This window comes from Numenius arquata, chromosome 1 (assembly GCF_964106895.1).
Source record: "Numenius arquata chromosome 1, bNumArq3.hap1.1, whole genome shotgun sequence".
Lineage (NCBI taxonomy): Eukaryota > Metazoa > Chordata > Aves > Charadriiformes > Scolopacidae > Numenius > Numenius arquata.
The window spans coordinates 51,765,372-51,789,701 of NC_133576.1; the positions used below are offsets into that span (position 1 = coordinate 51,765,372).

At 36.3% G+C, this 24,330-nt stretch overlaps 1 protein-coding gene across 1 annotated transcript in view; it reads right to left on the reverse strand.

Moving 5' to 3' along the window:
• The window catches only part of IL1RAPL1 (interleukin 1 receptor accessory protein like 1), a 670,379-nt gene that overhangs the window by 283,810 nt on the left and 362,239 nt on the right, over positions 1 to 24,330 (reverse strand). The window contains exon 3 of the mRNA XM_074147306.1: positions 1,576 to 1,762. Coding sequence (XP_074003407.1) covers positions 1,576 to 1,762 — 187 coding nt within the window. The remainder of the gene's footprint in view (positions 1 to 1,575; positions 1,763 to 24,330) is intronic.

Below are 24,330 nucleotides of genomic sequence, written 5' to 3' on the forward strand. Positions count from 1 at the left end.
GACTGAGGAGAAATGAAGATAAGCTATATATCTAAAAACATCTTAGAATCAAAGCTCTCTGAACTTTTAGTAAAAGGTGAGGTTTGTTATCTACAAAAATGAGTTAATATTTCAATTATTACTACCAAAACATTACTTTTGATGCTACAATAGAGAATATACATTTATCCATGCATGTTTCTTAGATCCCAAAAATGGTAAACTGATTTTCATCTGATTAACCTAGGTAGTATTTGAAATAGTTCTGAGTATTTTTAGTGTTTCTAGGTTTTCTAATTATTTTTTTTTTTAATTTTTATTGCAAACCAATATATTTATAAGCTATTAAAAAAAGGGATTTGTGTTTTTCATAAGAAAGGTGTCTTTTAATTGACTGTCACAAAATATTTTACTTGATGATCTTAGCATAATCATTGTTTATACAGTAAGGGCTTTTTTAAAATGTTAAAGAGGTTGTACGAGTTCATTCACACAAATACTGTCAATGACTCTTCAAAAACCAATCTTCTGAGCTCTTGTTTAAGAAGCCAGCCATAGTTTTAAATTTTGTAAAACTTCAGGTATATATTGTATTACAGATAAAAAATCCTAAATGATTATAAGCAAATAATTGGTTATATATCTCCTATCTTAGACATGCTGTCAGTTAATTTGGCCAGAATCCTTTTAAGTCACATGTTTTTACTTATTAGATAGCATAGTCTTGTGTATCATATTTAAAAGCATTTATGTTATCAGGTAAATTATCAGACTTTTAAAAATAATTAGAATACATACCAGCACATACTTAATCTAAGACTTCCTATGTACACAGACATGTCTGTGTAGACAAAACACAGAATCTAAATTTCACATTTACTGAACTGTCTGGGGACTTTAAATTATGTGCATTACAGTAGTGAAGTACTGAGTATTTCCTGCAGATGGTAAGAAAGCCAGAACTCAAGGTGCTGTTCATGGAAGTTCTAGTGCACTGCACACAGGCAGCACCATTTGCCAGAACTTGGCCCTTAAGTAATGATCTAGAAATCAGCACTCAATACTGAAATAAAGTTATTGATAAAAACAATCAAATTATACTTTCGAGTAAAAGCTAATATGTAAAGACTCAAAATTTGCTGAATTTTATGCTGCAAAATTAAGCCATTCATTCAGATAGTAGCATGCATAGCTATTCTATTTATATATTTTCAAATAGTTTTTACATTTGAGTTTTTAGAAATACACTCTTTAGCCTGGTATAGCATAAGCAGTTGCTGAATAAGCAGCTCACATGGCTTTAACTTAGCATGTCAAACCAACCCAGACTAGTAACACTTTTTTTAGCCCTTTTGTTAGCAGAAAGCTGCCAATTCTTTGTGGCAACCATAAATGGATATCACCAGCTCTGAAGTTTACCACAGGAAACATTTGAATTTCTCTCTCATTTAGTTCATTCTTTTCTATCCTTGTTTCTTTTGTCTTTTCTGGACAAATTTTAAAACAATCCAAGCCTTGTATCATATTTAGATCATGAAAATCATAAGAACATTGCATAGTATCTTGTTGAAGGTGAAAATCTTTTGTATTCCTTACCTTATACCACAGAATTTCAGGCTCCCTAAATGGAAATAAAAAATCCTCAATTTCAGGGCATGAGATTTCCTTGCTTTTGCTAAGTTCAGCTTTTTCAAAATATTTCATCTTTGAATTGTAGCAGAGTCCAGTGTCATTTTCACCCACCGTCAGCGAAATGGACACTTTCATACAGTAAGTTGAGTTTCTGTAATGCAATAAAAATAGAAATAAAAGTCTAATATGAAAAAAATAATAAATCCAATGTACATGACGTTGTTTCTAAGCCATTATTTTCATCCCAAGCAAAAGATAGAAAATCAGACATTGTATTTTATGTGTATTTTATAGCTGTTCGTGATAACTTTTCTTCTTTCTCAGCCACTAATTGCAATATTTAGAACGTGTTTGTTGGCCTTACTCTATGCCTAAAGGATTATCTCTTCCTTTTGTCAAACTCCTTTTAACATTATTGTTCTTACTGTCTATTTGAGAACAATTTTACCAAAAGTAAATACACAATAAAAGCTCCATGTATTTAAAACTGACACTAGACAACCAGCTTGCCATTGTGACAGCTCTCAGGGGTGTACAGTTCACGTTGTAGTACCACAGGCAAATGTCAAATTGGAACCCCACCAAGAGCCATCTATTCATCAGATCTGAACATGCATTAAAGTGGAAGTGGTAAACTTTTTGCAGCCTTTAATTAAAATGGGTCTTGTGACCCTTCCATTTATAGTGTAAAGGATGTTTTACCCTAACGGACTGCTAAGTTGTTTACCTTAGCCTTCAATCCCCATACTCCCAGGCCAAAACTTTGCTTCTGAATTACCCACAGATTTCATTAGTTTGGGCTCTCTCCTGAAACTTGTTACTTCCTCTGCTGCTGGATGTTGATACACCAGGCAGCCAGAGAGTAGGGAACATCATCTTCCTTCTCACATTTCACTATGCACTTTAATTAGGCTCAAAGACAAAATTACTTGAAATGATTTTTTAATTTTTTTTCATTTGAGTTTCCAGGTGGGCAGCAAATGAGTGTGTAAAGTTGAGTACTCCCCAGGAATACACTGTGACAATGCAAGATTTCCCTCCCACTGTTTTAAAACGCATTTGACCCCTGATCTGCTGAAAGAGGATCCTGCAGAGAGCACTGAGGAAACATTCATTGTCTTATCTTCATTCTCAGACTCTATTAGCTGATTGCTGATTTACAACAGTCTCGTGTGTATCGGACATGACATAATCTGAAAGATGGCTACATTTTCTCATTCTTTTTTAGATTTCTTCATATCTGTTTCATTTTTCTGTTCAAGAAGAAGGGACAGAAATGTTTAAGGACAAAGAATAAGAGGAACTTCATTCAAAGAACTCTATAGTCCAATTTTCTATAGAAAATGTAAACCTGAAAAAGAAGCTATATAAGTATCTATCAATCAAATGAGAGAATATTCTTAGAAAAGGAACAAAATGACCCTTAGCTATCCAGCTAATTCATGGACTTTTGGAGAAAACAAACACAAAATTACTCCCTTATAATGAAGCTGCATCCCATCCAAGAATCTGACTGTATAAAGCAAATAAAGTTGTTTATGCAAAGCAAAGAATGTGTCCACTGAATATGGGTTACTCTTGCTGTTTTTAAGCTGTTTGAGAGCTGATCACCGTTCTTACCTATTTATGCAATTTAAAATCATTATTTTAAAGAACACATTTTCATTACTGTACATTAGTTTATTCCTCCATTAAGGTGCTACTTGGAATATTTATTTATTATATGGTTTTAAAATATCATAAAAAGTCACCTAAGTCAGTTTTCCAAATTGGTAAAATTATCTTTTTCTGTTCTTGAAAGACCTATTCCTTAGAAATAGGGAGAAGCTCTAAACAATTCATCAAGCTCTGAAGCTCAAGGGTATGCTAGCTGAATGAGAGGATTCTGTTACTGGATTACAGGGAGCCATACAAAAGGAGGTGTTGGCTATTTATTGGCACATTTAAATATTCTCTTTTATTCCTTACCATGTATTTGAGTATTATGTTGTGTTCATGTTACTCATTACTCTCATGATTTAAAAATTTGTAGAAGGAGCTGGGAGGGGAAAAAAAAACCATAAAAAACCACTTAACTGTCATCCCATTCTCTGAAGAAGCAAACTAAGTAAAATTGTCATATATGGTTTTTTGTCCTCCATCATCATTCAGAAAAAAAACGGCCAAAAATTCTGATTTCTGTTTTGGTCTACTAACAGCTCTGTTCTGCAACAGTTGCAATGTGAACTGCCAGATCTAGAATTCCTTCTGAGGCACATCCAAGTTTCCATCGCAACAGCAGATCTTTTACCAGATGCAGCTTAGGCTTTCTGCTCCATAAGAAAAGAGGTATTTTAGAAATATCTCAGAAAGTTTAAACTCATTGTTTGAAGAGGATGTTAGTATTTAATGACTCAAAGTTGTGTGTGTCTGTGATTTGAGTCATATGGTGTTGTAGATATAAGCCGCCCGCAGACAAAAGCACAAATTGACTGGGCTTTAAGGCAATTGTGTTCTAAACGGGCAGATATAAGGTACAGAATCATTTTGGGTGGATACTTGATCAGCTAAATTCTCTACCAGAATTTTCTCTCAACAGCCCAAAGTATCATCAAAAGAGCCTAAAGCTCTGGATGTCCCCCAGTGATACAGACTTTCTTCTTGCAACTCCTAAACACTAACTGGACTGTCAATCTCACTCATCTCGTACTCTTTGTCAGAAACCAAGGCTGTTGGGGTGAAAAAAAACTCAAAAAGAATGAAATAAAAGGCAGAGTAACACAAACAGTGTGAACAAAGGAAAACAAGTTAATGGGCTCACAGAACAGAAAAAGAGAAAGAAAATTCAACAGTCCCCAAGTGTGAATGTAGAAGAAGAAAGAGAAGGTGAGTTCGCTGATTACAGCTGGAGCATGATGGATACAATAGATGTGGAGCCCCTCAGCTAGCAGAAAAAGTAGCAGGCAGCAGAGCCCTCTGGCAAGTGTGCATATACTGCAGAGGGTAAAAGATGTTCATGTGTTAGACCTAAGAAAATTTTCCATATGTCTCTTACTGGAGGCACCAGATCAAACAAGCAAACAAACAAAACTTACGTCATGAATTTAAGGAAATTTTATAACCAGATGGAAACCCAATGTTCCGTTCATTATTAAAAGCAAATGCTACAAACAGTTTTTCTTCTTTTGTTCTCCAGTGTGGTCCAAACTGTGGACCTTTATCACCACACAGCTACACTTCAAAGCAGTACCAGCCTAAAAACTCAAATCTGCAACAGCTACTTCAGTAAAATTCAGGCAATGAAAATCACACAGGTTATGAATACATCGTAGACGGCTTACTAGAACTCTATGTATTTCCTCTTTCTTCTCCGCAACACTAAGTTGTTTATTAGGGCTAAGAAGACATTCATCTACCTTCTACCACTGATGAACAAAGATTATTTCATATAGTAGGACAGAGGCTGCCCTAGTGTTTGACTTGGACCCATGTGCTTATATTCACCCTAACATGTCATTTATACATTACTGATCTATAAACATTAAAGTAAAAACAATATAGCGATCATACCTACTAAATACATTGTTTTCATTATAGGTCTTTTACTTTTGTAGCCATTTACCATCCTTAAAATTTTAGGACCCCATAACAATGGATGTGTGATTGAATCTTGTGATAATGATAGGACAGAAAAGTGTATAAATAGCTTAAATTCTCAATTACTTCAGTATCCCAGGAGCAGTTGATCTAACGCCCAGCTTGCAACAGTTCCCTTGAATCAATGGTCCACCTTTTCTTATCTGATATTATTTAACCTCTTGGTTGTACAACAACCATGTGAAAGCATATAGAGCACTGACTAACAACGGTCTGTTTAAATAAGAACAGAACGCTTCAGCTTTTTACCCTTTTCTCTGCTTGAAATGACATCCACCTCACCAATTCATCAGTACCTATTTCACCTTAGTATTAGTTGTTCTGCAACTGTCATAGATATACACTCATATAGGATATCTGTCATATGAGATACCTCGATATTCAGACCCTGTGATAGAGTGTGACAGTGAAGAATGGAAAAGCTCTATGTAGAGAATGAAAAGAACATGGTTAAGTTTGCAGAAGAGCATGGATTATGGAAAAGTCTTGTAAAAACAAACAAAAGTACAGTTGAGGAAAGAGGAGATCTTGATGAAAAGCAGGAAAATGTAGGCTAAACAACCACAAATACAGCCACAGGACAAAATCTCTTCCTTCTCCAGGCAGTGACCCAGAAGTCATAGCAACACCCTGAAGACTGCTTAATTCATGTCCCAAGTTACTAGTTTCTAAAATAAGATCAATGTTTATTTACAGTCTTCTGAGATTCTCATTACTATATACAGCTATATCTTCTTTGAATTAAATGGAATTATAGTAAGTTGTAATAGAGGGACCTCTGCAATACTTTACTCTTACAGCCAAATTCAGTAGTTAAACAGCTTTTTCAAAACCTTCACATTGCAATTAACTATTTCTACAAAACAAAATGAAAACTTGCAATAATTATTAGCAACTGAAACTCTTCTATGATTCTCACACATTCATCAGCTCAAGGAATTGCAGTACTTGTTGCTATTTAAAAACTTCATTCTTCATATTATGCAATTAGAAATTAAAGTGAGCCAGTGGAATAAAGCCTGACATCTACCTACATAAGCCATGCTTTAACATCAGCATAATTACCAACACTAATATTATTAAGAACCTCCTGGCATTTTGAAGAAAAATATTCTTTTCCTTTCTCTGTTCCTTTCCTCTTCTTGAATTGACATCCACCTGAGGATATTGTTTCTTTGAGATGTAGGCTGGAAAATACACATATGCATTTAATGTTTTTTTCTTAATTGAAGAGACTATGCTCAAAGTAGAAAAAAAGAAAGGAATGCATCTTGCTTTTTTAGGTATCTAGTCTAAAACCATGGCCAACCTTATTCATGTGAATCTCTACACAAAGGAAAAAAAAGACAACTAAAAAGCACCTAAAGGAAAGGCTGCGTGGAAAAGTGTGGGACTCTCCTGCTAAAGTATCTGTCTTCATTGCTGTCCATGTCTAGCAAAACAAAGACTCTTGTGAAGTTTATAAAAAAATACCTATGAAATCAACAGTGTTCAAAGATCTACAGCCTACCAGGATGCACAGGTAAAATTCTCTAAATATTTTAAAAGTCTTAGCTTTTGTGCATTTTTTTTCATTTCTGGAAAGGCAAAGGTGTACATATTTCACATCTAGGTATTTTTCTTTTGATAAAGGATTGTGATTATGAGAATATCACAGAGGATACATTTGATCACTATCAGCCAGTCAAGCAGCAGAGAAGAAAATATGGGCTGTTGACAAGAATCATGAGTGGTGAATGTACCTGCCTACTGATTAATGTAAGGCTGAGATCTTGTCTATTTAAATACTTGTGAAGTGGTTCCCTATTGAGCACAAATGATAAAAGCGTACAAATAATAAAAGCATACATGTGGAAATCTTATTTCCAAAGGATTTTTTTTTTAAAGCAAAAAGGCAGAAGTCTGTACTGTAATCCAAACTATCCATGAATGGACATAGATCAACTTGTCAAACTTCAGACAAAATTCTATACAAAGAGCTTGGAGAAGCTTAAAGAAGGTAGAACGTCAGGACCAGAAAGCTTGAGAATGAGTTTGCTTTGGTAAGATTAGATTATCTTTGTTGGTTGTTTTAATTTCTTCGGGTTTTCTAAAAGCTTTACATTTACAAAGGCATCTTTCTACTTGATAAAATCAGGTTATTAATCTTCTCCTCTAATACTAAGCAGTGTAACACAATACATTAATTCACTCTTAGAAGCAAGAATTGAAAAATAAATAAGACAGGACATCAGAAAACTCTTCACAGCAGCCTGAGAAGGCAAAATTCACACACAGCTGAAAACTAACTTTGCCTCATTCTTCCCCATGTGAAAGAATACAAGGAATATGGATTAACTACATTTTTCTAGAAAAACAGGAAACTTGTCTTCGTGTTTACAGCATTAATATATATCTCACTTCTCTTTTTAAAGGTAAGTATATAAAAACCTCTTCAAGCTGATATATACGCTTTTTCTCCTTTTTGTAGTTCTCAGGGGGTTTTGTGCATATTTTCCCCTACATTTTTCATTCTATCCAGTATTTCACCTGTAAACAAGAATTGATTACATGGAAAGCATCTCCTTTATACTTGGTGAAACAGCAAGCAGAAGAGAGAACAAAAAGGGATGGATTTATAACTTTGCAGAGAAAAAAAAAAAACAGTATCTCTGAAAAATGGCATTTGACCAAGCAAGGTGTCATTTAACTGTACCAGGGAGGAAAAAACCACACAAAAACCTACAAATTAACTTCTAAGCCTTCAAAAAACTTTATCAATGATTTTTTTAAATAAAAAAATTAATGGCAGATAACTAACAAAATAATAAAAACGAATCTCTTACAAATTACATATTGAGTCACTGCATTAAATTATTTGTCAGGTAGGCTATAAACAATATTAACATACTTCCAGGCTAAAAAAAAAAAAAAAAAAAAATTAAAAAGAGAGCAGTATGTAAAAGATATGTATGTTTTTTTCATTTAGCTTTGCTTTGCTTTTTTGTGCTACGTGTGGGTCAACTGAACTGTGTGATCAGGAGCATTCTGCATATCACCTTCATACTTTACCTTTTGCCAGGCTGCTGAGTTTTCCATGCCACTGGAAGATACAGAATCCCACAACACTGGATGTGGGATGTATGGTTTTTTTTTTTCTTGCCCTCCTAAGGAAACCATCTGGGGGCAGTAATTTATGCATCATCACAAGAAAAATCAGGGAATGAAGTTATTCCAGTATTTCTAAATTCTACCATGTTATATATCTCCAAGACTTTTTTTGACCTTCACATTAGATGTTGCAATTACATTTCCGTACACTTACATATGCTTAAGTAAGGTCTAAAGTAACTCTTGAAAATAAACACTGGTCGGCACTGATGGTTGCACCAGTGCGAACACCATTTTGAAGTTAGTACCTTCATAGGCCTGCCACCATGCAAAAAACTCTTTCTACTTTTCCTGTCATTATTGTAAGCAAAATTGAAAAAAAATAAAAAATGTACACAGGCACAGATGAGAAATTGATAGGCAGTAACATCAAAAAGCCTGGTGGTTTTGATACAATATGTTACTCCAGACTTTTTTTAAATAGTATTGTACACAGGCCAATGTGGTACCAGTTAATCCAATACAAAAGTGTCAATACATCTGAACAACACAAAAATACAATGAATGATTACATTAGGAAAGAAAGAAAAACCCAACGTGTATTTTATTTCCTACTGTTATATTCAATTTTGTGTATAATACTGTTATGAATGTATCACATACAAAATTAAAAGTCATTGTAAACTCTATATAAAAACAAACTAAAGGAAAGGGGGAGGCGACAAAATTACTACAAGTCTCACAGTCAGCATAATATTCAATGTTTAACAGTTGATAATACTCTAAAGACTCAACCAAGTTGCTAACTTCTGTGTCTAGGAACAGAAGAAGAACAATGAATCTGAATGAAATTTATTTCATTTTTGATACAGATAGATAATGAAGACAATCATCACAGAATACTAGTAATTGCTAATAACATATTACTAATATTTTTTCCATTAATTACCACTGACTAGTGATACCTGTACCATGTTACCAAATGTAGTTATGTTTAAAGCAGTAACAGATCCATTTAATCTGAATTCAGTTACATTCGCATGCTACAGTATTATTAATAACTTTTCCATACATGCACACATGTATCCTAACTTGTCAACTGATTTGCAGATTTGTGTTCTAATAATCAAAAGCCTGTGGGGCAGGCAAAGTCAGAAACTAAGAATCTTAATATTTAAAAAATATATTCTTTTTCTGCCATGATGTCTAATCTCAGATTTTGTCTGCTCTCAATCAGTCTATCTGCCAGGATGTGGTTGCCTTGGAAAAATGGCACTAGGTTACCAGAACCGGCTAAACTAACTGTGCTTTAACTCACTTATCACGAGATACTTTTAGGAGGCTTCTTTCGCTTGGTTGGTTGTTTGGTTTTTTTCCTGAACACTGTAAGAAGAAGAAGTGCCAAGCTAGTCAGTTAATTGTTCACTAATCTGTCCAGTCAAAAATGTTCAGAAGTGTAAAACTAGCTAGGACTTTTTCTTACATGCAAGTGAAGTTTTTCATTTACCTATTTTATTCAATAGATTTTCAAGCAGTAAAAAAATGAGATCTAAAACATACAAAATACAAAAACAGGAAGCAAGAAGCTGCTTGGGTATTTTTAAGACAATATATCCATTTAAATCAAATTTATCTGAAAAAGAAATTAAATCAGCAGGTAACTTGTCAGAGAGAAAAGAATAGGTAGAGGAGGAAGAGGAGACACAAAGGGGAAACCACACAAGAGAACACACAAAGAGCAAGAATAGTTTCTCTAAACTTTAACACTTACAATACTGACATAGGCATTTAGAGGAATTGCTCAGAGAACTAGGCACTTAGAGCATAATTTCTTTATAAAATAGATCTCTAAAGTGGGTCAGATGGGTTACTCTTATGAAACTTTGCTTTTTTTCCTGCATTAAATAAAATCCGGTAATTGTCAATCTCCTCTTCAGCCTCACCAGAGAGAACTCAGTGGTGATTTTATATGGCTCAGTACTCCCCAGACAGCATCCCTCATCATCTCTATTCATGACAAAAGGAGAGAAACTGGGACTCTATCTGTTACTTGTCCACCCCAGTGCTTTGCTATGCATATCCTTTACCAGCAGGATGATTCAGGGGAGTATAGAGGACAGCTTATACTGAAGACACACTATCTTTGGGATTAGATAGTTCCTCACCACTCTCCGGAAGAGGGAATTTTAACCCAACCCCTGTTTTGCTTCATTGTAGAGTGCTGCCAAGTTGCTTTCTGCGCGAAGAAGCAGTTCCTCTCATCAAAGGTGTTCAGGGTAAGACTATCTTCATATAGTATACAAAGGCAGCATTCAAAAGAGGGATGAACAGGGAAAATAGACCTCTGCTGATCCTGGCATTGTTCATCAGGCAAAACAGCATTTTTCTGCAGTTCCAAATAAAGTGTAATGGAACCACAATACAATAACGATATCCACAAATGCAGCCAGACCCTCTAACAATGTTTTTCATTTAAGACAGCAGTCTTAAGTCTTTGCATTCCTCTGCATACACTTTATTTCTCCTTCATTTTAAAGGGATGTAATACTTGCAGTACATGGCCTGTCATGACACTAGATTTTTGGAGGATGTATTAAACACAATGACCAATCAGGAAGTTAACCGGCAGCAGAGCAGACTTCTTTCAGTGTATATTGTGACAGCAAATTCATTTTTTACCCTTTCAGTAGCATTGCTAGAAAAACTGCAGGCTTTACATTAATAGACATTAGTGGTTTGTACTGAGTTATGCTATTTACCAGGGTAAATGAACTGGAGAGCAAACAGGAAGCAAAAAAATTTTTATGTTTCCCCTCATAATACAAGCTAAGTTGGGAAAGTAACTTTATTTCCATCTCCTCCTAAATGGGACATTATAAAAGAAATTCTGAGAAGTGTTTTATCTTCACCGTATTTTAAATTTTATTAAGTAAACTTGGCCACTGATGTCAGTATCCACTTTCTATAAATGGTCCATCCCATTTCAGGGGAAAATTTTTGTTGACTTTATTAATTAGATTTTTCATGTTTTTGTAGACACAATTCGGTCCTTTTTCAGTCCAAATAACTTCTGTTAGAGTTATTTGGATGCCTGAAAGCTGAAGAGAAAAGAATTCATTCAAGAGAAAAACAAAAACACTTTATTGATAAGCTACTTGCGCTCTTGGCCAGTGGCTCCAAAGGCTCTTTGTAAGCTTTAAAACTTTTGCACAATTTTTTTTAAAGCCTTTAGATAGCAGCAGGGTTGTTTGAGGACACGCCTGAGTCTTTGGACCACATGGCGAGGGAGGAAGGCCAGCACACCCTACTGCAGCTGGAATTGCTGCTGCACACTGAGGTCCCCTTGGTGGCGGGGTCTGATGCCCTCAGCATTCTGTGGCTTCTGGACCATTTGTTCAGGATAGACATTTTCAAACTTTTTATGCAAGGTTCCCTTTTGTTGTTTGGTTGTTTTTTACATCCTATCCCACCTCCAGCTCTGGAATGGATGGCTCCCACACTCCCTGGCTCTGATAGCTGAAGTCACAGATTGCCTTTTCCACAAAGCTTCCAGCGCCAACAGAGCTGCAAGTGTTGGGGCAGTGCTTCAGGAGTGGGAGAAGAGTGAAGAAAAGTAGAGGGAGACAGACAGAAGCTGGGTGGAATTTTCCTCTATACCTTAGAAATTATGTCCTGTTTCCATACCCTGGGGGGGCAACCCAGTTTGAAAACTGCTTTTGACCTCAATTGAATTACATAAGCACTAATTTCTTCCCTCAAGGGTCACCTAATTATGTGCATGATACTATGAAATAACCCACTGCACACAAGCCTCCAGGACTATTTGAATATCAATGCTCTGCAAGATACTTGTATTAATATGTTTGAATTAGTCACAGCAGAAAATATTGTTCGGTTTTAGTGCCTGCTCCCACCCATTTTATCTTCTTCTGACAAGTATTACATGCTGCCATCCCAAGTTTCCCCTTCTCTTCCCCAGCCATGCCAAAAGAGAATGTCAATATACAAAGTCTAACTGCGTTAGAATAAGGTTTCCTCGTGTTAGAGGGAGTTACTGACTGATGTGAAAGGCTTTTTATTGATATTCTGGACAATAAAAATGAAATACAAATTAGCCTTTAGAAAGGGAATTGAATTTTCTCATCCGTATAATACCTTAAAGCTTCTTTTGTGAGTAAGCTAGAAAAAAATATATGTGTACACTTTTATGTTATTGACTTTTCCATATGATCTCTGTCTTTTTTAAAGCCTAAGTGAAACTTATCCCTTTATGAGAGCTGGAATCAACCTGAAATTGATTTCCACCTTTTAATAAAACTTCACTTTCTTAGTACAAAATGCTTGAAAGAAAACATCACAATAATCTTAATGAAGAACTTGTACTGGCAATTACATTGAAGGCAAAATTGCATAACATTAACTAATTTCCCCATAAAACATTTTCCTTAAAATTAAAGCTTCCTTTTAGATAAACTAAATAACAAAAATAATAATCCATAGTCTTACAGTACAGTGTAATCAATAGTGTAATCTGTACTCCTACAGTATAGGAATATATATCTAAATAAATTTTATGTAAAGCTTTCTTTCAGGTAAGTTTAAAAGAAAACTGCCATATTCTTACAACATATACTCCTGGACTCTATGTGTATATACATATATATATGTGTATAAATCAATCATATGGATATATTAGGGATACCAGTATTTGTAAAACTAATCAGAGAGAGTATGTGATTTAAGAAAGTTATCATATAAAGGTTTCCAAAGCATATTAATGCTATACCCATATGTTATTAACTGCGAGTAAAGACCAATTTTTAAAGCAACTTTCTATTAAAATATTTGGTATGTGAGCTCCTTCAGAGGATAGCACTTACATATGGATTGCAGGTAAAAATGTTAGAGGTGGTTATAAAGGATGGAAATTAATCAAAAAAACATTGTACTGTACAGAGTATATAGGGTGGGTACAATATGGATTACCACTAGTCTGAATTTAATAGTGCATTTAATATTTTAATTCTGCTTAAAAATTTATTGCTAAATTATCTACCAATTTCAGCGAGGCTTCTGAGATTTGTTAGTGAAGAAATTTTGGGCCAGTGAGTCATAAAGGGCTAAAACGGAGATGTGTCAGAATGATACTAAATATTTTCTCTGCAACAGATCAATGTATGTTCCCAAAGGAGATAGAATTATGAGGAGATGTGCAAGTATACCCTTATAGATGAAAATCCCTTTAGCTTTCTACAAACTGCAGTAGGGAGATAATACCTTAGCATGAAGTGCCTCTAGGTAGACTGTCTCCTCATAATTCAAGAGATGATGGCACTTGTTTTTTCTCGAGAACCAATGATCATGAAGAAGAGTAAATTTTATACCTTACCATATGTCAGAATAGCAGAAATGCAGCACTATGGCTTCTTTGGAAAATAACAAGTTAACAGATTTTATTATTCCTCCCATTTCTTTCATTTATAGAATCACAGAATCACAAAACGGTTGAGGTTGGAGAGGACCTCTGGAGCTCAAGCAGTCCAAATCCCCTGCACAAGCAAGACCACCTAGAGCTGCTTGCCCAGGAACATGTCCAGATGGCTTTTAAATATCGCCAAGGATAGAGACTTCAAAACCTGTACCAGGGCTTGGTCAACCTCACAGTGAAAAACATTTCCTGACATGCAGACAGAACCTTCTGTTTCAGTTTGTGCCCATTGCCTCTGGTTCTGTCACCAGGCAACACTGAAAATATCCTGGCTCCATCCTATTTGCACCCTCCCTTTGGATATGTGTATACATTGATGAGATCCTCCCTGAGCCTTCTCTTCTCCAGGCTGAACAGTTCCAGCTCTCTCAGCCTATGCTCATAGGAGAGATGCTCCCGTTTCTTAATCATCTTTGTGTGTCTTCATTGGACTCTCTCTAGTGTGCCCATGTCTCTTTTGAATTGAGGAGCCCACAACTGGACACAGCATTCCAGGTGCAGCCTCACCAGTGCTGAGAAGAGGGGAAGGATCACCTCCCTCTGCCTGCTTTGTCTCATGCAGCTCAGGTTGTCATTAGCCTTCTTTGCTGCAAGGGCACATTGCTGGCTCACGTTCAACTTGGTTTCCACCAGGACCCCCAGGTCCTCCTCTGCAAAGCTGCATAGATTGTTATTCATGGAACATGTGGAGGGGAATTGTTAAAGTAAAATACTTTTTTCAAGGATTTATATGAAAGGGACAGAAAAAAATAACAGTTGGTATGAAAATTAATGGAAAAAAAATGCTTACTTATTGAAGCCAGAGGGCCTTAAACTGATGTCTACCATTTGGTGCAACAGTGTGTGCCCGAGCAGCTGTTCCTCTGTAGGGTTCTGCATTCAGGAACAACTGAGTATTACTACATCCTGATGACTCAGAAGGTCATCAAATATTGGAACATCTTTACCACCAAATCATCCCTTTTGCAAATGCAATCCGCCCTCTTTTATAGTACTAAAACTGAAAGCATTATTGGAAACAAAGAAGATGCTGAATGGCTTCTCCCTTGTTCCCTCTCTTTGCCTGATGAAATAGCACAAGTGCAACCTACAGTTCTCAACTCAAGCTAGAGGAGGACAGATCCTATCATTCAGTCTCAAATGCTAACTTAGATTCTTCTGTTCAGCTGTTAAGCAGCTGCATAAAGAATATCCCTTGAAGGTTTCTGTCTTGTTTCTGAATGATTAGATATTTATCTCTTGATAACTCTGCATGAGTGTCTTCTGAATAGAGATTTCTCATATTCCATTATCAGAGTTACTCATTAAAGGTAGATATGGACAGAGATATCCAACAATTATAATATTTTTTATAGATATTAGAAGAATGACATTTGCACATGAATAAGATTCCTTTGAAATTCTCTCCATAACTTTCCCATATCGACCCAGTAAAGATGGGGATAAGTGTGACATGCTTTGAAAGCAGACATTAAGAAAAAGAAAAAATCATCACATTTATTATGTTACTGTTTCAAGGCTAACTTTTTCCTAGCATACTAATGTCCAGACTCCTGGAAATTCTCAAATGAAATTCTATTACAACTCTCAATTTAAAAAGTAAATAATCCCAATATATATGACTGCTGTATTAGTTAAGAAACAGTTCTAGTTATTCTTGTTTTACACTTACTTTCCTATTAAGAAACAGCAATTCAGAAATCAATCATCTCTACCAGAAGCAGAATTAGAAAGAAGGTCTATCAAATAGCATGACACCCCACAGATGAATGTACGAGCGTTGCTCTGAGCAGACTGAACTAGAACTCAAAAGACAGTACCAAGTTTCTGCAGTAAAGTCAGTCTTTGGAAATACTTAATTCTTCTACCAAAGAAGAACATTAGAAAGGTGCAAGAACTTGATGAAATTTATGCAACTGAATACCTCAGAGAAAGTCCTGAATTCCCAAATAAAAAGTTTACATGCTGAAAAGAGAGCAGGATTTGAAGAAAAACATCAATAAACAGAGGAATATAATACAATTTGGATGTGTCTTTAATCCAAGGACCATGAAATACATAGGAAATTTATCTATTAACTATTTTTGGCTGTATTCTTATGAACAGCTTTATCACAACGTAGTTTCCAAAATTGCCTCTGTGACCTGTATTAATGCAATAAATATTTTTGGTTCACTCTAATTTAAGCCCTGAAAAGTGATTTTGATCCACTTCAGGTTGTTGCTGAAGATCGGAGTCATGGAAGCTCAGGAAATGGAAACCAAAACTCACATTGTATTCATATTATGTTCATATTAACAGCATCCCTGAAGCCAAATATAGACAGGGAAGCACTTACACCCACCCCGGCTACCTACCCTGCCCAGTGCTGAAAAAGTCAGTTCTCAGTCCAGCCTCCAGAGCTTCTTTCCAGTCTGCCTGTCTGTCCCTAAATGTACTAAAAGCTATCTTTATGTCCCCACATTCAAAAGAAAGTGTAGAAATGCAAGCTTTAGCCAGCATCAAAGCACTCTCTCCATAGTCAAAGCCATAAAATCTCTTTTGCTAAAGAGGCAGCTTGTCATCGTTTCTTCTCTCACCAACAGGAACTGTTGGTCTATGGAACACCACCTGAAAATGCAATAGATATATCTGCACAGTGTTCATGGTCTCCAAGACTGTAAGCATAAAAATATTCAACATCACAGAGAAGAAAACAGAGCTCAGTGAGCCGTTTTAGGTAAACATTATTCAGGGATCCCTTGGAACTGATTTCTTGAAGCGTCTAGGACAGCCAGGGGGGCACACATTTTATTGCAAGGCTCTCAAAGCACAAGTGAGCTGAGACTTCATGTTAAAGAATGAGTAATTCCTTTCTTCTGCAGCATCCCCAAATAAATTTGTTCTTGTTTTCCTGATCTTCTTGACAAAATGTGAAAAACCAACAGCTGTTCACCTTCACTCTTCTCAATGCCAGGTTTCCAACTCCAGTGGCCAGCCCCAAGCAGAACATGATGTATTTGACAATTCAGCAGAGCCTCAAGTTTCAAATATATGAAACAATGCTATTCTTTGTCTCATATTATTATCAGCCACCAAGATAAATAACTCTGAGGTGAAAAGTGAAAAGGTTACAGAGGCTTTGGCTGCCCCAATGAACAGAGAGGTATGAGGATAAGGCAAAGACAGGTGCCAGACACCATAACTATATATTTCCATTTCTTGTTTTAGTGTTCAAGCTTGCTGTTACCTCTCATCCTCAGAAGCATGAATAATCCAGACATGAAAATCTGAAGTCATGTGAACAGTGGCAATATGAATGTATGAAAGCATTTCTGCACAGACAGCTTTGAATAATTTTACCTAATTGAAGCATGCCTGTGTAAGCTATTTTGATTTGACAAAAATGAGTTTTGTTTTACACATTTTAATTCATATCTCAAACATAAAAGGTAAACCGAACAAATCTAAATACATTTCAGATCACTGAAAGTCACTGGCTTTTCTTTTTCATTTGGACCTTGGCCCAACCTTTATGTACCAGCATCTTTGTACAGTGCCTTTCAGCACAGATATATGAGGGACGGTAGCAGAGACCACTCATGTATTGTTTCTTGGTAGTGATCTCATAGAAAAGTCCACTTCATTTGTTAGAAATGCAGAATCTGTATTTTGACTTGTCTGGATGCTTCCTCCTGTAGTAGGACACAGCTTCCGGCTGGGCTGGTGCTGCCAGCTTAATCATCTGTTGTTTCTTATGACCTAGCTTCACCCCCAAATTCTCTACTATCTAAATATAGGAATAGCTGTATAACACAGTTTAGTTCAGTTTATAAATATACTATAGCTCAAAACCCTGCCATCAGTTTGTATAATCGGTAGAGAATAGACTGAATATGTAAATTCCTTCTGAATAGAAAATTTAACCTATATTGTCATTTATGTACCATACATTCTGTTCCATATTTTTATTTCTGCAATCTATTTCAGTCACAGTTTTTTTCTTCAGGTTGGGAAAGAACAAAGAGAACCTGTAAATTCCTGTATTGATTAAACATTTTGTCACATTTTTCATGGATGAATTCATATCTATTTGCAAGTATTTTAATATTCAGAACAATTTGGCTTAGACAGTTATTTTCTTGCCATTTTTTCAGAAACATGACTTCTGCTTGCACTCTTGATGTCTTTGTTAAAGGTAGATGAATCCAGAAACTGGGTAGATGAGAAGATGCTGCAGCTCTGCGCACCAGGTTTAGCCAGCAGCCAGGCTAAGCACATGTACCTGATAGGTGAGCGTGCATACACATACACACATACATGGCCAGTCACACAGGTAGACACCTACACAGATGCACAGTGCTTGCAGAAACATGAACTGCAGAGCTGGCCCAACCCAGTTGCCCAGTTGAAGTCTGCTAGTGGAATATATACATACACTGCCTCCAGCAGCTGGCCTTAGGCACTCAGCCCAGGAGCTGGCCCCAGGTCCACTCTCTCCCCAGCTGCTGGCACTGGCACATGAGGATCACAGCCCCCACCAGCTTCTGGAGCTCAGACATCTTATCCTACTCACCAGCCAGGACAGCTTAACATTCGCTAGCGTGCACCAACACCTGCTTAGCATAGACAGCACAGCCGTGTGGAAAACAGAAATGCCTTTTAATGAGAAGATGGGACAGATTACTGGGCTCAGACACTAGACAGCCTTTTCTTTCCTTTTCCCCCTATCCCTTTGCCTTTTATCCTCTACTCCATCTATTTCCGACACTTGTTCTCAATATACCTTAATCTTTCCTACCTATGGTCCTTCATCTAAACATCAAAAATAAGTTCCATGTGTCCCCAGAATCCCTTCAAAACATCATTCAGCAATATTTTTTACATAAACAAAATGCTTTTCCTCCCTGCATCCCATAGTAAGTCCCATATGCCCTTCAGCTTGAAGGCGTTTCCAGGAAGGAGCCTCTCCAAGTGATTTCTCTGGGTGGTTTTCCACTCACAGATCATGGGGGTTTCTTACCCATCAATTTTCCTCTGACTCTATTTGAGCCTTTGTGTTTTCCGTGATCATCTTTAGGCACTAAACAGTTTGACTAACTTGATGCTACACGTATGACAGCAGAAAAGGTATTAGTAGATTTATATTAAAACTGAAGACCGTCATCCAGTTCTCAGACACGAGACAGGGTAACATTCTTGACAGGCCACAGACTTCTTCCAGGTCTCCTTTGTTTTCCCAGGTGGGTCTTTCCCTGCCTCTCTTTCTAACTGGTCTCTTCTGCTCACTTGGTCACTCTCCTGGATGAAATTCCCATTGGGTTTCTCTCCAAGATTATTGTTCTGTAAATTTTTCACTGTCCCTTCTGTGCCATTTAATCTAAAGACTTTCAAACCATGGCATCTTGTGGTAAAAGTAGTCACAGTGTGTGAGTGTGATCATAACTACTTTTGAACGCATCATATTTTGGTAACCCTGTTGTCTAATGATTTCCTGAAACTTTCCAAAATCTAAAGCAAATGCACAAAAAATGTCTAACCACTTTCTTCTTTCTAGAAAATGTGAAATACAACTTCTGTTTTCTTAATGTTCAGTTTCACAGTAGTATTTCTTCTACCTGATTTTTCTCTGAAAGTTATAATTTCCTTTTTATGTATCTTTTTTACCTCCACTCTAATCTAATTCAAAAATAGATTTATGCTATGAAACACATTATAAACATATAGATAATGTATAAATATCATTTCCTTAAGTCCTAAATATTCTCAAAACATTTATTTCTTAGTGGCCAAGAAAATAACAGAAATATTTATCTTCTAAGATAACCAGTTGGAGCTACTACAAACAAAACAAATACAAAATAGAAGCAAAAATGCCAGATAACATTTCAGGATAGCATAATTATAAATGTCACCAAAAAAATTGTACTGTGAGGAGACAGAGAATGAACATATAAAAATAATATCAGAAAAATCTGTTTCTTTCTGAGCAATTTAGGGCTGTTTGTTTTTTAACAGGGTTTGTTATGGGAAATCTTCCTTTGCACTTATGGATCAGCAACTGGTACTCCATAATACTGAAATTTTCTGTATAATTTCCCTTTTCTCTTTCCCTTTTTTTGAAGGAGAAAAATAACTCATAAATATTTCAGTTTCCAATTACTGAGAGATAAAGAGCAACAACGAAACACTGAGATGTTGAATAAGAGCACAAATGGTAGTACACCAAACAAAATATGCAAGGACAGGGTTTTGTGGAACTGTGCAAAGCACTGATGCAACACAAATGTTTTGAGGAACATGATTTTGAAGCCCTCGTATTATATTCTGCTTCTTTCCTCTGCTGGTTGAAATTTCTGAGAGACTCTTGCTACTATTGAGATCAATAGCAGAAGTCCTAGTCTTCAATCTACAGAGGGAGATTTTTCCTTTTTGCGTGTATACATTGGTGTTAGTTAACAGAGTATCATATGTTATTGTAAAATGTGTTGACAACAGAATATTTGGCCTTTAGTAATTTATTTGTAGCTTCTTCAAGGATCCACATAAAATTACAGACTTTTTCTGTTATTATATTAAATCATTTTTGAAATAGCTAATTTTTGAAATTCGGTCATTACAAAATGCCAATGGCTGTAGTACAGCTATTTATCAAAAGCATAAATATATGTATATTGAAATGTAAATTACCTCAGAAATGAAGGATATGTCATCAAAAGTGGAACAATAAATGGAAGTTTTCTACATTCTATGTATGTTTGAATCAAGGAATGAATAAGCTTAGTCCTCATAACATAGTCTAAACATCTGAAACATGGCAGCTTTATGTAAGAAGGTCAGAATTCAAAAATATATATTGAAATATATCGCAGTACAAAAGGAAGTATTGATTTTAACGTATGATAGCTCTGATAAAAATCAGTATTACCTCAAGAGCCCTTTGGCATGACAGTAACCCAGTCTAGTATTATGAGAAGAAAATACTTATAGAACCAAAGTTGTTTTCACGCAACAAAAAGCACTCATAGGAAAAATGTATGAGAATAGCTTTCCTGGTTTCATATGTGGTTTTTAGTTTCTACAGCTATTTTTCAATGAGTGTTAATGATATTACTCTTTCACAGTAAACATGTGAAACTGCAAAAGCCATAATAAACCACAACAAAACTGCACCTATAAGTAGTATTAGCACACAAGTATTATTTGTTACAGCAAGACGGAAGTTCAATAGAAATAGAATATTTGATTATTCCTTACTTCTTCAGCTTCTTATTGCAGACTAGCCAGTTAAATTGAACTACTAGGATGACTTAATTCCACAAATTGTGGGTTTTGAAAGTTGTTCCTTCAGAGCATCATCATACACAATTATTCAAACAAGATGTATGTTTGAAGGAAAAGCTATATCCCATGGCTGTACTTCAGTTAGAAGTAGCTGAAGCTATCTCAGCTGCCAGTATTTATAACCTAGTCCCAGAAAGCTCTTGCATTTCAGGCAACTGTACCTCCTTTTTAAATTAATTGTAAGCTATTAGTTCCAGAGAAGCAAGACTGAACAGAAAAAAGTAAGTCTTTTTGGGGTAGATTTTACTTATTCGAGCAGATTTTCTCAATTTTGGTGATAGTTAATACAGCTTCATATCAGGAATTATGAATCTCCCTGCAGAGAACAGAACTGAATTATATTTTTCTGTAGGAAAAGCTGTGCAACGGAGTTTTGTTTCCCATATCAGTTCAGTGACAGCTCATCATTACTTTGTGACTGAAGGCTGTGCTGAACACTTGTTAGAACTGGGCTTATTCTGTTGACAAAGCAGAATTTCACCGCGATCTGCTGAAATGCCTAACAAGAGGAGGGATAAGCCACCTCTTCCAGTACACAGGTTCCTCTAAGACAGCTTCCTGCTGCAGTTTCCCTGGACAGCTAGGCTCGTGGCTTAAATAAAAACAACATCTGTGGCGGTTTCAGAAAGCAAGGTGGTATGTGAAATTCAGAAGCAGGGGAAGGCCCCTGCAGTGGCATGCAGCATATGCGCATTTATACATACAGATATTTTATGTTTTAAAACTTAAACCTCTCCTATGTTTTAGGAGAATTTTTACAAAATTATTTATAAAAGCATTGCCTTGATTATGACGTCAGTAATGCAAAAAATAGGAAGGCCCCGACTTAGAACTGATTACTGTATGCTTTTAGGTCTGCCTTTCTGCATCTTACAGTATGAGTCAGTTATTAGTTATACGATTATACATTATTTTTCACTGTAAACATTTACATGCCCAGTATAGACTAGTGTTTCCTAACTTTCTAATGCTTAACATTTTAAATTATGAAACGTTCTTTTCAACACTTTCTCTAAAAATATAGTTCTCAGTTACTAAATCTTATTGGACGTGTTGGAATCCAGAGATGTGGTTATGAGGCATGCCAGGGTGAGGCTCAGGACCCCCTAAGTTTAGCTTGGTTTATTCTGTGGGGGAAAAGAAAAACAGAAAAGGGAAAAGGAAAAAGGAAAAAGGAAGCTACTTTAGAGCAGAGCAAAAGTCACTTATTTTCCAGAAGGTTTCCTGGGCTACTGAGGCCCTCAAGTTAAAATACAGGCACAGAGAGACGTTATATACCAAGTGTAGCTCAAAAGAAACGACAGTGGTTATATAAACCCTACATCCTTTCTCCCCACCAAAAAAATCCAAGAATAAGATTTTTTTTGTGGGGAGAGTGACAGATATGACTGCAGCACCACTAAAATTATCATTCTTTTATCACTTGCCCTCATTTCAGTTTTAATAAGCTCTCTTGGCTCTCTTATCTTTTTATGTTCACTCTACAGCAATTAAACAGAAATGGAAATGTCATACCCATTTTTATAACAGTGTCTCTTATAAAACTGCAATAAACTCAGTAAATGATATATTTGTTAAATGGTCTGTTATCTTTTTGTCAGCAAGATTGAGTTAATATAAGGATAATGCCCGTATATGTACCATATGTATGTTTGCATGTTGTATAAACATGGGAAGATTATTAGTTACAATTCTAGCACAACTTCCGAGGAAGCATTAGACTTTGAAAGCGCAAATCAGTTAAATAAGGCAGGAAGAGAGTTTATGAATATTCAGTTTGGATTTCAAAACAGCTGTTCTATTTGACCATTAAAAAAAAATTACCCCTTTTTTATTTACTATAGGCAAACATCCAGTAAAGTGAGATTGCATTCACACAAATATCCAGTAACTACTTTAATTCAGATGTGTTTTCATACAACCCTCTTCCCCCTTTAAAGGGGGAATTCAGTTTTATTTTTCTCTGGTTTTTTCTGAAATTAATCTAGCAATCCAATCAAGAAACAGAGAGTATAGCATACGAAATAATTCAATGATCATCCATTTTGAATAATGAACTACATGCTGTCAGTGATGACAGCTGATCACCACCACCAGGAGAAAAGACCTCACCTGAAGTATGAAGAGTATGCTTTGCTGCTAGACATATTCTGACACAAAATCCCATCCGTCTCCAGCTCAGGTATTTGCCCGTGACCTCAACCAAAGGCAGCCAAGTGTTTCACACTCTGTAATACATTTGCCTCATCATCCATGAAGTGTAAAAGTGTTATTTTGCAGAGGAGGAATTACATGGAAATACTATGTCCCCACTCCTCCCAAATAGTAATACGACTAAATATCACAAAAATAATTTATATCCAATTCTGAACACTTACTCTCTGTAATCAACTCCATTTCTAAATTAGCATGTTACAAGATGAAGGAGCAGGAGCCAGAAAGAACACATGAAAGAAAAAGGTATGTTCCTATTTTATTTGTAGCGTATAAATACAACCCTTCCTTGTGACTCTATCATTTTTTCCTCCACTTATTCTGCCTTTACACAAACTATTCATAGCCATGTGTAACAGCAGGGTGGTAGCATCAGGGAAATGGCAGGAGTAAAATCAAGATACAGGTAGCCTAAATAGCAGTGACTGAGCCTGTGTCAAACAGCAACACATCAGGGTAGATTAGAAGATCCAGGCAAAATGAAGGGCTGTTTGGGGTTTACATGGCAAGGTGTTGCCAGCAGAGGGCTGCAGAGGTGGCCTGTGTGAGAAGAGGTGAGGGGCTGCACCATGCCAGACAGACCCTTTTCCAGCTGGCTTCAATAGATCTACCTTAGAACACAGCTGAGCCCAGCAGCCAAGCTGGCCATGCTGCTGGGAAAGCATGTTTAGGAATGCATTTAAGAAAAAAATACTGTGCAGCAGCTGTGGGAGAGAGGACTGAGGAAAAAAAAAAAAACTGTGAGAAACAGCTCTGTAGACCCTAAGCTTGGTGAAGAAGGAGGGGGGAAAGCTGCTCCAGGTATTGGAGCAGAGATTCCCCTGCATGGAGAAGACCATGGTGATGAAGGTTGTCCCCCTGTAGCCCATGGAGTAACACGATGGAGCAGATATCCACATTGCAGCCCGTGGAGGACCCCATGCTGCAGAAGGTGGACATTCCATGAAGGAAGCTGCAGCCTGTGAAGA